Genomic DNA, 15622 nt, shown 5'->3' with positions numbered 1-15622 from the left:
CCCTTCCCCTTGACATTCATACAGAAAAAAAAGTAATATTCTGACTCCATAAACAACTATAATGCTACAGATCAAAAAAAAAAAAAAGCTTACCCGTTAAAACTTCCAGAGCATACAGAAGATAACATATTTAACATTCTAGAGTAAGGAACAACAGGGAGGTGGAAAGGATGGAAAAGGAGCTTCCAAAGAAGCCTTTTCTCTCCTCATCCTGGATAAATGAGCTTGTAGATACTGTAACCACTTGTTACAGGGGAGAGATTCACAGCAGTCCACTGTAATGCTCCACGTGAGAAAAACTGTACAAAGTGAACTGTATCAAAGAAAGTTAATACAACTCCACTGATCACTAAAACAAAAAGTTGAAAGGAAAAAGAATTTTAAAAATACATCCTTGAGTTTGGTACAATAGCATATCCTTCATGAAAGGAAACAAGAAAAACCCCTATGCTTCAGAAACAGTATTATGTATTTTGTATCTTTTTACTGATTCAACTTAAGATAGAAAACAAATAAAGAATGGAGTCAATAAACAAATCATCCAGCATTCATTCACAGGAAACAGAAATCGAAGTACCGTATGTACACTGATCTCGTATTATGTCCAGAAGACAGGAGCATGCAACATCATTACTGTAAACCATGAGAAAAGGTGTACATTTTAAAGTAGGAAACTTCTCCACTTTCACTAGTTTTATTGAAACCTTCCAAGTTAGGTCTGAATCAGCCTACAATGGTTGTCAGGTCAGCAAGCAGACTTGCAAATAGGTATTCTGAATTTTAAAGTCTATTCATAAACCCCAAAGTAACTGCATCAACAGAAGTCAGCAAGGAGAAGGGAAGAAGTTATTTTCAGTTTCAGACATACCATAATTTATACATAAGGAGATCCAACCCTACTGGCATTACTCAAAATTTCCATATTTAACACCTAATTTAGAACAGGCAAACAAGGGTGTAGAAAGCCTTCTATGATCTCATGAATTAAATATAGTACAATAGGTATACAAAACTCATACTGCACATTATTTTTAGGTAGGCTACATAATTTGTATTTTCACTGTGAGAACATAAAACCAAAGCTGAACTTTACCAACTTATGATTTCATTTAGAGTAAAAACACTTGCCACCACTTCTACTTACTAGTGTTTTAAAATGAACAGTAAATTGATACAAAGACACAAAATATTCCCATTGTAATGCGAACAGTAGACAACGTTTTAGTGTGTCCTCATAAAGTGGAAAAGCCAAATTAACCTGTTATACAAAACATTTTGAAACCAGAGCTAACTGGCAGAGAAGCCTGAAAGGAAATAAAAAACCCTCTTAGATTGATAGTTACAGAATTTCAAAGCAAAGTGAGCTTTCAAGAAAACCTCGTCCAAGCACAACAAAATGAGAACATTCCTCACACTTGCTCATAACATTTGACATTTCCACAGCTGAACCCCCAGATTCAGAGACCTACAACTGAGATAGCAATGAAAAGCGTAGGTCAAAGCCAAGGTACTAAAGTCAAAGCACAGCTTGGAAACTTAGAAAAATGAATCTGAGCTGCTCTAGCATTCTTGAGCAGTAGTATCTGAACATATAGCAGAACAAACAGCATAGTTTTAGTAATAATATAAAAATAGCTTGCAAGCTAAGTTATCTTTCATAGTAAGCCCATATATTTAATATAAGCAAGGTTTAATTTTCAACTTATTTTATGCTTTTAAAAGGCATTTTCTAAGAAATCTATTTTGTACAGTTAAGCTAACACCTGCCAGGTTTGCATGCTTTTTAAGGATGCACTCTGTCACCCAGTAGAATATAAAAACACAGTAAAACTGCAGAATTTTGTAAAAATACTTTAAATAAATTTACACTTCACTGAAAGTTTATTCAAGTTAAGAATTAATCACCAGATTCAACAGTGTAACTCCTTCTGTTACCCTCATTGCACATCAAAACATAAGTTGCTACTTTCGCCACGACTTCGGAGAGTGGATCCTCAACCTCTGCTGGCCTAACAAGCAAGCCAACACTGCACCATGGACAGCATCATTTTGGTCTTCTGTAGACAGTTAAAACCTGAACTCACCAGAAATTTCTCACTACAAGCAAAATCAGAAGCCAAAACTTCAGAGGATTCTTAGAGGCAGAGATCCTCAGCAAGGATCAATACAGGTAGCCTCTCTTTTCACAAACATAGCTCAGTATTTATGACCACCCTTTTATTGGCAACGTAGGCTACTAAAGTTGTGGATCACTAGGTTTGTACTTTTTCAAAATCAAAATAATAAGGGACAACATACTCCTTTTCCAACTACCAGACCTGTACTGCTAGAAACCTAATAGCTTTCTATAAGCATACTGATTTCTAATACTGACAAAAAAACCCCACCCAAATAACTCATTTTTCCCCTTTTCTGCAGCCTCAGAAAGTTTGCTTTAAATTACAGTACTGCAAGGCACATACAGAATCTCTTCCTTTCCAATACACAGCAGATATATCCCCTGAAATAATTTTAAAATCCTCAAAACAATTAGAAATGCTACAAAGTTAACAATTTCTATTTAAAAACATTGTTCCTACAGAACATGCACTTTTTTGGAAAACAACTTAGCAAATATTTATAAATTATTTTTTCTTCCTGACATTTACACTGGAAATATATTGAATAATTTTTGACCTGCAAAGTACTGTATCATGTCACATTTAAGTTATTGCCTTCGTTATAAATTGCATCATCTCTGGTAATCCATGGATACTGGATTTGAAAATAAAGTGGAGGTGACAGACTATGTATGCAGTTTAGCACATCTGAAAGGATTTCCACATAAAGCAATCCCGTCAGAGCAAAAAGACGAACGTTCTTCATTCAGTGGAGGAGGAAAATAGAAACTGATGTAAGTGCATGCATTCAGTTCAATGCAGTATCATTAGCAACTACTTAAAAATCTCCATTTTCTGTCTTTAGGGCAAGTGTATCTTACTATAAAAGCAACTGAATTTTAAAGAGGTAGTTTTTTCCATTATGCGCTTATTTATTTCAAATAAAACATAACCAAAAAGCCCCCAACATTTGCTTTTGAAACAAAGATCAAGTCTCAGAACTTAGTACAATATCTGACAAAGTTCACTATTTTAGTTGTCCTCAGCAGTACAGAGCTGCTTTGGAACCAGTGTATTCCAGGGTGTCTTCATAGTCAAAACACTAATCTACCAACAGTATTGAACCCACCCCCTCCTCCTCCACCTGTAGGTCCACAACTTCCCGGGGGGTCATTGTCATCAAATCCATTGGGTCGAAAAGAGCATGAAGCTGAGGCAGCTTGAAGTGCCTGTGTTCGAGCACTAAGCTCTTGCTCCTGAAATGGAAGAATAAAAGAGAATTTAAACACCAACAACTTCAAGTCCTTGAAGCACCTTATTTCCAGTAAATTTTGAAACAGTTTTTAAAGTTACATCACTAACTTCTGGGCTCCTAAGTCTACATGGCTTTGTTGAACTTCAGGTTGAACATCCACAGCCAACCCAAGATGTGCAATTTTGTTGAACCTAAGTATATGTGCATCATAATTAAATCCATCTAAGTTTATGCTAAAATTGTATTTTATAGAAACATGGGATGTTACTAAAGAATTAAGAGTGATGATCAAAAGCTAACAAAACATTAGCTTTTGATACATGTTTCACATGAATTTTCATCCTATCAATTTTAAGATGCCCTTGTTCTTGTTTGCCCAACAGAAAGGTAAGACAAATGTTAATTATTTAAAAGATTTTTTTCATTCCATTCAATCAACTGCATAGAGTAACAACATACTCAGAAAAATGCAAAAAGATGGAAAGCTATTTAGTTTCCATTCAGTGCAGCTTTTTAACTTTCAAGTCTTACTGCTATGCTAACTCTTTTTTAACATTAGTAAGACTAAGGAACTCTCAAGCACTCCATAAAAACCAGGATCAGCTGCTGAAAAAAGTACCTGCACAAGTAGCAGGACCAAGAAATCACAGGCTCCTGGCAGCTGCTTTTTCAGCTGAATGCCCCTGTGGCTTCTCAGACATCTAAGATGGGGATGAGCACAGGCTTTCCCTCATTAGAGGTATCATACTACTTTGTCTCTGGCCAGCTAGCTTCATACACCTTGCAGCAATTTCTTAAGTATCCCTTTCTCAAACTAGTCAAGAGCTTCAAAAACTGAAGGCAGGTGTTAGGCTCCAGAATACTGACAAGAAAAAACACAGCAGACCTGTACAAGCTTTGTTTCTTTAGGAAACAAAATAGAAGTATCCAGGTGGTAAGGCTCAATACCAACAGCCTCCTTCACATGACACTTCATCACTACATACCTCCCTAAAGGGAAAGGGAGGAAATTTTAACAGGATTTTAGTAATTACATGGGTCACCTTGAATTGTTCCTTTTCTTCTCCACCTCCTGGTGAAAGCAAGGAACAGAGCCAAGAACCTGGAAGACTGTATTATACAACCATGAAAGCACTAAACTTAGTCTTGTCCATGTACTTTCACAGGTGCTAAAAATAGTACTTGTGGGTTTAAATTACTCTGCCCTCTTAGAAAAACAGCCTAAGTCTGAAACCATTTTACGCTACTAATGACTGAAAGGCATACTTGTTTCTGTCCTGGGTTCAGCTACAGCAGTCATTTTTTCTCCTTCTTAGTAGCTGGTGCAGTGCTGTGTTTTTGACTTTCAGTCTGGGAACAACGCTGATAACACCGATGTTTTTAGTTGTTGCTAAGTAATGTTTACTCTGACCAAGGACTTTCTCAGTCTCATGCTTTGCCAGAGAGGAGGGGAAGCCAGGAGGAAGCAGAGGCAGGACACCTGACCCAAACTGGCCAAAGGGCTATTCCATACCCCAGCACGTCATGCCCAGTATATAAACTGGGGAGAGTTACCCGGAAGGCCCAGATCGCTGCTCGGGTCGGGCTGGGTATCGGTCGGCGGGTGGTGAGCGGTTGTGTCCTTTTCCCTTGTTATTCCTCTTATCATTATTACTGGTAGCAGTAGTGGTTTGTATTATACCTTAGTTACTGGAGAGCTGTTATCTCAACTCGTGGGAGTTACATTCCTTCGATTCTCCTCCCCATCCCTCCGGGAGCGGGGGGAGGAAGGAAAAGGGGGGGAGTGAGCGAGCGGCTGCGTGGTTCCAAGTTGCCGGCTGGGGTTGAACCACGACAGTTTCCAAAATTTCCAAATAGCCTGTTTAATTAAAAAACTACACTGCAAAACTGCTTAATACAGGACAGATTTTCTTCTCAAAAGCAAACAGTGGGAGACTGGCTACACTGTACCTGGGCTGGTTTGGCTTCTTTGGTAAAATATTTATGAAAAATGTTTAAAAGCAGCAAAGTATCAAACAAAAAAATGGAGTTTTCCTTACTCCCTCTTCCTCCTTACTCCCTCCTTCACTTTCACCCCTCCAGAGAAGTATTTTCTGGCAACTTTATACCTCTTAAACGTCAACAGTTGAGTTTTACCTAACAAACTGTACTACAGATGTATGTAAGCATCAATAACAGGTTTGCAGGTTACGCTATGTTAAGTAAAGGTCTTATATTTGTAAACAAAAAGACCATTAGAGTCTAACAGCTAAAGTTTGGTTGGTTGGGTATTTTTGCCAGATTTAGCTAGAAACGTGACTGAATTTGCCTTACCACAGTTACTGAATAGCATGAGGTTTTGGCATAGCTATGCAGCCAAATTACTTTATGTATGTCCTTATTACATACCTTTCAAAATACCGTTAACAACAGTAAAATTGTTCCACTGTCACTAGGCTTCCTTACAGAGGGGACAAGGAGAGAAGAGAAGCACGACAACAAACAGCAACAGCACAGTGCCTTGCACGTGACTTAAGTTCAAGGGATGGCTCACCTCTGGAGACATGCACCACATTCAGTATAGAGTGTAAATGAGCTGCAAGCACAGCTTTTGTCAACCACCTAGAAATACTGTTCAGAAGCAGCCATAATGCACTGAGAAAATAAACCTCAGTCCTGATCTTAGCTTAATTTCTACCATGTACAAAACATTTTCTCTAATGGAGAGTATGTAAGCACACACACAAGAGAAATATGGAGCAGTGACCAAATTATCGATTATTAATACTAATACTCTGTCAAGAAACTCTAAAATCCATACAATATTTGTATCCTTAATGCTAAAGGTTAAATTATTTAGCAGTTTAAGATGTTTCATGCTTTATTCCCATTCAGTAGTTTGTGCTAAATGAGCACATTTCTTTCTTCTCTCAAGGCACATACTGAGTTGATTAATACTAACCTATATTAAATTTTTCTAGTATAGCATCCAGCACTAGCTTCTTTTTCCAAGAAACATCCTTATTTCTTAAAAAAATTATGAATGTTTTCAGACTGAGTGTATTTTTTCCAACATATACTAGATCAGGTAAGTAAAACTTCATAGTCAATACAGTTCTCTGGACTGAGAATAACACAAAGCATCAGAGGATTCCCCACCCTCCCCTGCTTTCCACTTGTTTCCATCATGGGATTTTTAATTTGTTTTAACTGGAGTGGCAGCTACCCATATTGCAGGTTTTGTTATTTAAAATAAAAATGTTTTATTTCACCATGTGGCAAAGTGGTATGCAATAGTAAAACAAAAGTAGTAAGCTAAAGATTTTGGGAAGGTTTCTTTGAAAAAGTAAAGGCTTTCTCAGGACAGAAAAGTATATGCTTAACTGGTTTAGAATTCTGCAGGATGATGAAACACAACTTCTCAAAAACACAATTACAATACTAGCGCTAACTTGAAAAAAATAACTAAGCACTTCTAATCAGCCTCATTTAAAGTGAGAAAACGACAAGATCTCAACAACTCTGAGATTAGTAGAGCACTACAAAGAAAGCCAAAATGGAAGTATTCAAAATTGAAATGTGGGTAAAAATAATAAATTAAAAAAAACCCCCCAAAATAACCCCTAAACAAACACTATATGCCTGGGGGTTTTCTGTTTGGTTTTGGTTTATTCTGGGGGGGTAGGGGGTGTTGGGGAAGGTGTTTGGTGGGGTTTTTCTTTTTTCCTTTTTTTTCATTTTGAGGAGACTATTATTTTTTTCTTTTAGTTGCAAACTAAAGGTTTCCAGGAGACTATAATTTTGCTTTCACTGGTAAGCTACAAGAGAAAATGACTGTGCTTTATAAAATTTCTGCTATGCGTTCAAGTAGTTAACTTCATAGCATATTCCAGAAATCCCATCAAACGGTCTTGAAAATGTTAATTCAGAGAAATCTATTTATGAATAGCTTGATTATTTAACAAATTAATTTCTTAGTATCTTGATGGTGTTGCTTGTTCCCAAAGCATCACTCAAATCTGAAGAGATGGCTAAAGCATTTCTTCAGATTTGAAAAAAAGCCTCCGTTAAACATACTCAGGTAATCACCTATCCTGTTGACAGCAGTGAAATATGTCACTGCAGACACTGGATTCAACCACCACATACACAAATAAGAACAGTTGCTAGGATTTATATTCTGAGTGGATGACAAGTTCCACCTTTAAATGTTGGCTTTGTATAAAAAAAGGTTAAGTATCACTGTAGTAGTTGTACTACTCTTCTTCAGACTGTGTTCTTTTTCCCCATTTTTTTCCTCCCATTCCTCAATTACCTAGATGCTGCCTCAACTACACTCAAAAAATGAATCTGTCTTTAAGTTGGAAATTTCAATTAAAGCATTTATGCATCAATGGTACTCACAGTGATTCTGACTGAAAGCATGACAGTATTTTGGAGGCACGTGCACAGACAAACCCCCTTCTTGCCCCCCTTGCCTTCTCAGGTGCCCCTGTAGAAAAGGCATGAGGCTCTGGCTGTGGAAGGCCAGTCAATGGATGATATGGATGACAGTCCATCTACACCAGAGATGGTCAGAAAAGCCTATGCCCCATACCACAAACCACCTCCATGAGAAAGAAAAGTTACTTTAAAGTTGTAGACAACTGCCTTCTGATGGGAACAGAGGGCCCAGTATGCTGGACAGACCCTCCTCTTAGGGAAACCTGCTGCCTCCCTAGGCCCCATGTTAAGAACATCTCTAGGAAACTTCCGAGCCTGGTATGGCCCTCAGACTATTACCCATTACTGCTCTTCCACTTGTGTAGCTATGAAGCTGTAACATGTAATCCAAAGAGACTTCAGGGCCTTGGGACAATTGGTAACGCAATCTGGGACACAGGTTATTTTTTACTGTCCTCTTTCATCCGTGGGCACCAACACTGGAAGAAACATATGGACCCTGTCGCAATACAACAAGGGGTAATGGTTTTGCACTTAAAGAGGTAAATCTAGACTAGATATAAAGAGGAAATTTTTACAGTGAGGGAGGTGAAACACTAGAACAGGTTGCCCATATTGGTGATAGATGACCCTTCCCTGGAAACATTCAAGAGCAGAATGGATTGGCTCTGAGCAACCTGATCTAGGTGAAGATGTGCCTTCTCACTGCAGTGGAGTTAGACTAAACAACTTTCAAAGGTCCCTTCCGACCAAACTATTCTATGATTCTATGATCTGCAACTGCTGCTAAAGAAGCCACATTTCTCTTACACTGTAGTCAGGAAGAAGTGGCATATAAACAAAGATGGTTGGAACACAAATGCCTTAATCATAGTCTGAAAACAGCAGCAGAGTTGCAATTTGAACTCTCAGTTCTCTTATGTTTGTAAATACCTACAGCTATTAACAGATTTTCCACAGTGAGATTTAGCTGTTTTCAATTTCAATTTACCTAGTTTTTCTACTTTGAGTAGGCAGACAACTCTCACAGGAACAGGTTATCCCAGCAAAAGGCACACAGCAAAACACACTTTTACTGTTACACCATCCAAATATAGTAATGATGCTCAAAGCAAAGCAACTATAATAAATTACAAGAGTAGCTAAAGTAAAGCTAATGAAAATCAGAACTGTTTGAAGTCTTTCCTGCATAGAACTACAAATGGTTGAACAACCCATGAGAGCATCTCCACTAAAAATTTAAACTGAAATTAGTTTAAGCCATGTTCCTTGATGCTTCCCATCTAATGGTGACCACTCTACTATGAAACCTGTCTAGCTGTATCAAGACGGAGGCGAGATTGCTGATTTATGTTAATATACCAGAATATTTAAAGCCTTTTTTTTTTTTAGACTGTCTTGTAAGTTTTAAGGAGATTAGTCTTCATACACGATTTCCATCTTACCTGCAAGTACAGTTTGTTATCTTTTGTAATTGCATCCATGAGGTCCTTTTGTAGGGGTGGGTCTCCATTTACCCAGAGTCCATTTGCTGAATTGGTGTTGAAGCCACAGGTGCTGTTCTGTTTTTTGTAAAACAGAACATAAGCGGTGTCCTTTGGAAATCTACTGGTAATTTTCTGGACTGACTGAAATGAGGTAAATGTCACTCTGCTATCATTGAACAGAAACCATTCTCTTGGCATCTCCATGTCCAGCTCATTTTCTACAACAGTACAAGGACTCTCCTCTGTCAACAACTTATCCTGAGGAGAAACTAAAGAAAGAGCTGTAGACTGGTGGCAGAGTCCTGACCCAGTAACATTTCTAGCATATGAATAATAATGTCCACTTTCAGAGGATACACCAGAATGCACCACCACAGAGCTTAATGTATAGGGCACCAATTGTGGGCAGGTCACTTCATCAGCACCTGAGGGCTTCAGCTTTTTAGCAAGATTTTCTCCAGTATCAGAAATCTCAACACCAGCAGACCAAATTCCTGGATCTACAGCTAAAGAGGATGTTCTTTTGAGTGGTAGTTCCAAAACAAGTGGCAGAGAAACATTGTCCAAGATTTTGCGCCTTATATGACACTTTGGATCATATGAAAATCTCAAGAGAGTGAGAATGAGGTATTCAGGTTCCTCGATGATTTGCATAGTTTTCTCAGCATTCTGTAGAGAGGCACACTTTTCACAATAATACTTATTGTCTCCACTGAGGATCTCAGGTGCCAGAAAATAATTCAGTAAGTCTGTAACTGACAGAGTATTTTTACCTACTAGCCTCTGAGACGTATCCCTATTATCTTGAACTTTGTTGAGTTCAGAATTTGTGGTATTCTCAGAGTTTGGCTCAATAGAAAAATCTTTTAGGGTTCCTTCATTCATTATTGTGTCACATCCACCATTTACTTCCAAATTATTGAGAGGTGTTTCTCCAGCAGGACTAGTTGCTAAAGTGTTAGTTTGCACCATGTAATCGTCTTTCACTTCAGAACTTTCCATGCATTTTGGGCCAATATTCTCCAAGGAAGTGGGAGGACAGAAAGCCAGAGAGAGATCTGTGAAAGCTTCTTCTTTTTGAGACATACTTTTGCAGTTCAAACAGCATATAGTAGTCCTCAGCTTTCCTCCAAACATCTTCTCTATCAGAGTTCTTTCTTCGCTTCCTGTATAAGGTGCAAATACTTGTGCTTTATGATCAGCTTCTTGTGTCTGGGACTCTTCATTCATTATATTTTCTGAAGTCTTTACTGAAGACAGTGCTTTCAAGGTTCTCTCTTCTTCATGCAGCCTGAAGACAAAGAAAAATAAATCCAAGAAGCTGTGCCGTTTTCCAAACAAATATTGCTGCACCATTTCAGACCTTTTTTCCAGTTATGGTTAAAAATACAGATGGTGAAGTGGCTAGAAGTGTCTTGCATTTAAGAAGTTGCTATAAGCAAGCTCAACCATACAGGTCAGTACTATCCAAAAGAGTATGAGAGAAGCACAAATGCATTTAATGTGGGCTTCATTATATGTAATATAACACAATGGATATACTGAGAACTAGCAAGTATTAAAAAAAAAAACAACCAAAAAAACCCCCAAACAAACAAACAAAAAAAACTCACCACCACCTCACAAACAATGTTTTTATTATTTACCATTACATTATCTTAATAAATCACTTCTCCAGTTGACTGGTTCTGTATGTCAGATTTTGTAAGAGAACAAGTAGCTATTTATCTAGTGCCAGACTACTCCAAAGAAAAGGTCAGGATTTCGTAGCCAAGAAAGTTAAGAAACTACAGCAAGAAAAAACAAACCAAAAAAGAAACCCAAGATAGAGGAGCAAGGGGGGAGTTGAGCAATTTTTTTTTTTTCTTAATCTGCATCTCAGGCAAAATAGAAGAGGACTACTAATAAATTTAGGTATTTTTATCTGTGCCACGGTTAATTTGCTTGTTTCTTAAACTGGTTATAAATGCATGTACATCTCTTCATGATTTATCCAACCTGTATAAAATACAGCTCTCTTCCAACATGAAATTCCAAATGCACAACTACACAGCTTTCAGCAACCACATTAATTTTACAACAGGACCATGATACTAACATAACACCCAAGTTTAGATTTCTAAGAATGGAACATTACTACCACTATAACCTGCTTTACATGATGTGGGTACAGGATGGTATCCATACTTTACCACAGATTAAACCCATGAAAAACATTTCAGACCACACAGAAAACCAGAGGCCCAAAATTCCTAGTCCCCACTTAAGTCAGTAGAACTGTTACATGACTGCCCCCCAGAGTTCAGCATTATGTGATAAGAGGGTAGATTCATTCCCATTCATGGCACAATAACTGTACCTGTCTAGCAGGAATCTAAGATACTCTGAGCAATCTTGCTGGGATCGAGGGGTGAACCATGGTGGTCTGGAAGCCTCGAAGAAAATTCTAGGAGCATATGCCTCCCTCTGTTGGTATAAGAGAGAGACAGACAAGGTTACATAAGAACTACTTTCAAAACTGGTTATATTACTTTTGATACTGACCACTGAACTTCAGAGTACATTGTTCTAGAGGAGCCATATGAAACATAGTATACAAACATTTAAGCCACTTAATCATAGGAAGAGACACCCTTTAATTTTGTAGTAATCACTTCTAGTACAAAGATACAAGCAGTGGATCCTGCAGGCAAATATTAAATGTGTAGCAAGTGTAAACCAGATGTTAGGTGTAATAGCAGTTACTGTTCTGGCTCACAAGCTTAAAAAAAAAAGGTTTTCTTTCTTCAAAACATCACCAGTATTTCATAAGCAGCAATTTATTCTAAGGTAATCCAGCCTCATCCCCTTCACAACAAGTTTATTGTTATTAGTCAAAGAGCACAGTGTCTTACATCTTCCTAGCGCTAGCAAATATTCTGAACTTTAGAATGAACTTTAGTTCACTTCAGAATTTGAACTACACTGAAATTTAGTCTAAGAATCATTGCAGAAAGTCACAATTTATCCTAGAAAGTTACATAAAGTCAGCTTGTACATCAAGTCAGTTCTTATTTGGATTTTTTCACTTGGCTTCTCAAAAAAAGTCTGTTACTGCCCACTTATAAAAATGACACAGTACCATGACGTTCCACTTATGAAACAGATTTCTCCAAGTCCATCCACACCACCTGAACATTTGGAGGGACTCATTCCCCTACAAGTATATCATATTTGTATTTCCAATATAGTCAAGAGGACTCCCACGGCATCATGTTTGTTCCTAAATTTTGGTATACAGATCTGTGCTTAAAAACCAGCAGATGAAGTGAACTGACATACCTGGGTATGGGCCAAAAATGCAAAAAGATGCTGTAATTTTCTCATTAGTGAATTACACCCATTTAGATTCAGAGATAAAACATGTCTTCTGAAACTGAAAAAGACAGACAGACATGAGGGTCCCTGGTAGGTTTCCAATAACAATGCAGTTATCATTGCAGCTCAGGTAATTAGCAAATATGTAACACTTCAATACCTGGATACAAAACTACTGTACAGTAAAAAGCAAACACATAATGCTTCCCTTCAATACCTGGATACAAAACTACTGTATGGTAGGAACTAGCACTGCAAAATCCCCATTCCTTTAAACATTTAAATGTGTAAGAGTGGGCTGTAGACAGATTTTTTTTCTCAACAGCTTCCAGATTATAAGAAAAGCATCACCATAAATTTTAACGGTACTCAAGGGAGCACGGACAGTGAGGAAAAAGGGACTTGACACTGGACAGAAGGATCAGGATTTTTAATGGCTAAAATTGCAGTTTCACAGAGCTGGACTTCAGCAAAGCAATCAGTAACTGAGTGCAAAGAAACCCACTCAGCTACACAAAGCTGAGACACCCCAGGACATGTTAATATTCTGTGTAAAGCAAGACTGCCACAACTGTGGTAGCTAATTTGCAATGAAAAGAGTTGCTGAAAAGAACTGTTTAAAAAGACTTACTCTGTAGCCATAAAAAGTGCCTGAATAACACTGTTCATGTAGCAAGTATTTCCTAGATTAATTAGGCCTGTCTTCCCAGTTTCAGATTTTCCAGAAAGTCTAGATAAACAAGATGGCAAAGAACTGGATTGTGAAGTCCAGGCACTCTGACTGAGAATCAACTTAATCTTCTCTTCAGTGGGTTTGGGCATATCCTACAAGAGAAACATTTAACACACACACACTTAACACACAAAAAACTGTACTTGTTTTTACAATAGGTCCTCTGATTCAGCAATCTTATCTTTACTTGCTATCTCCAACAGTGTAGTAGATGCATCCCCCTCTCTTACCCACCCCCAGCCACCTTCTTCAAAGCTGTCTGGTTTTACTCAACTCTCAAATTGCAGGAATAAGGAGCTGGTTGTTACCTTTGACCTGCATATTCACAGAACCCTCGAATTACAAGCTTTAACAGACACCTAAAGTATCCTCTACTCTGCTTGAAGTATGTTGCTGCGGTCAAATCAAAATGTAAGAAAGAAAGAATAAAGTCCAGAATTCTTTGAATTGACTTGAAAGAGGCTTTTTAAGCATCAAAATATTTGACTGCAATAGTACTGCTATAAAAATCAGGCAGTAATATCTGACTCTTTTTTTTTCATTTTGTATTTATTTTCCAAGTTCATTTTACTTGTTTCAGAGTATTTTTATTTTTTTTAAGCGCATTATGAACTTATTTATCTAAAAAAGTGCCAAATTTTGATTTGAAACATCATAGGCCATCATCCTTTACCCAGAGGCATGCAATACCCACTGCAGTATTAAGATGTAGTACTTAGCAACAGTGTTTTGAGGCTAGTCAAAAATTAACAGTATGCCAAGTACTCCTCAGAACCTACTTCTCTTCAATAGTTTCAGTGCTCCGAATTTATATTTGAAGAGTTACAGTTTCTAGCTTGGGTTGAAATGAAATGCCTAGGATAAGCCTCACTAAAGCATATTAATAGCTACATAAGGCTTAAAAAATTAGAGTGTACTTTTAATAAAAGAACTAATTTCAGGCTTTTGTTAAAGGCTGCTATAATTGTATCATGGACACTCAGAACAATTTTTCTAACATATTCCCAATACAGTTAGAAAGGACCTTAGATTATGTGGTTTGCTCTTCTCTCCTACAGAAGTTCTAAAGAATTTAGATCTATAGAAGTAGAGCTTTCATGTTTGGGAAAGCAGGAAAAAAAAAACCCAAAACATTCCACTCTCTTAATATTCCTAATATACCTTAACAGCTTCCAGAATAGGTTCATAGAGCTCTGGAAATCCTGAATAATGATACATCATACAGTGTATTAACTCAGTCAACTGCATCAAAAAGGCTGTACTGGAAGGTAAGCCATCTCTTTTGAAGGAGTGAACCAAACTGACAACATGTGGGACAATCTGAAAGGGAAAAAACAAACAAGAAAAGGGTGTTAATTACTTTTTTTTCCCCTACAGACACCTTTACTGGTTTACACATGCCAAATGACAGGAGACGTTTTGTTCTTAAAAAAGAAGTGGTTGAGAAACTATGACTTAAAAAACATGCATTATTCTTTACTCATGACAATTTTCAAATGGCACCATTAAGTAGTCAATGCTCTCTCTAGTTGACATATCACGTTTTGTAACTTCATAAACTTCAACAATGCATGTTAAAATTTTTTAAATGGTCAAGTGTCCAAAGTACTCATCTTCAAAAGGATATTGACAGCAAATACTTTGCTTTTGTGCCACCACTAACAGTGCAATATCCCGTTCTAATTCCACAGATATTTCAGTTTTCCTTAAAACATAATCTAATGCCTCGGATCTGAAGCCAGTGAATACAGTCATGCTACTTCAGCTTACAAGACAGGAGCTGGGACACAGCTCCACCTAGTGAGGGAGCCAGGCTCAGTAAACCAAGACAGTCACAAAAAACCCAAAACCGAAACATTTACTCCATCTCCTTCCCCTTCTTAAATGCAGCTCCGTATTTTTAAATTCAGTTTTCATGTGATCAAAATGGATTAACTGTGAAATAAGTGGATGGAATAATTTCTCACCACAAATTAGCTTACAAATTGTCTGGTAGCAAAGACATGAGATACAGAGCACAAATTGTAAAAATAACATAACTTTAGGAAAGTATACCAATTACAGAACTTCAAAAGATCAAAGCGGCCACATGCAAAATACTTATTTGACACTTTTTCAAGTATCAGTTGTCCTCCAAGTATAAAGAATATTTTTACACCTCAGAGAAACAAATCCTACTCCTTTGGTAAACAAGATACCCACCGTTTAAAAACAAAAGCTACCAAATTCAGTGTTTGATGTACTACAGCATCAACAGTGAAAGCTACAA

At 37.5% G+C, this 15622-nt stretch overlaps 1 protein-coding gene across 1 annotated transcript in view; it reads right to left on the bottom strand.

The window, feature by feature from the left end:
* Positions 1 to 3010: 3010 nt before the first annotated feature.
* USP38 (ubiquitin specific peptidase 38) overlaps positions 3011 to 15622 on the bottom strand; it is a 14743-nt gene continuing 2131 nt past the window's right edge. The window contains exons 3-8 of the mRNA XM_010020965.1: positions 14515 to 14673; positions 13252 to 13445; positions 12585 to 12678; positions 11623 to 11729; positions 9222 to 10554; positions 3011 to 3355 (exon numbers count right to left, since the gene is read on the bottom strand). Coding sequence (XP_010019267.1) covers positions 3194 to 3355; positions 9222 to 10554; positions 11623 to 11729; positions 12585 to 12678; positions 13252 to 13445; positions 14515 to 14673 — 2049 coding nt within the window. The 3' untranslated portion in view covers positions 3011 to 3193. The remainder of the gene's footprint in view (positions 3356 to 9221; positions 10555 to 11622; positions 11730 to 12584; positions 12679 to 13251; positions 13446 to 14514; positions 14674 to 15622) is intronic.

Source organism: Nestor notabilis, unplaced genomic scaffold, assembly GCF_000696875.1.
Source record: "Nestor notabilis isolate BGI_N333 unplaced genomic scaffold, ASM69687v1 scaffold12278, whole genome shotgun sequence".
NCBI lineage: Eukaryota > Metazoa > Chordata > Aves > Psittaciformes > Psittacidae > Nestor > Nestor notabilis.
The sequence above is the reverse complement of the archived record's forward strand: the minus strand, read 5'-3'. Positions and strand labels throughout refer to the sequence as shown.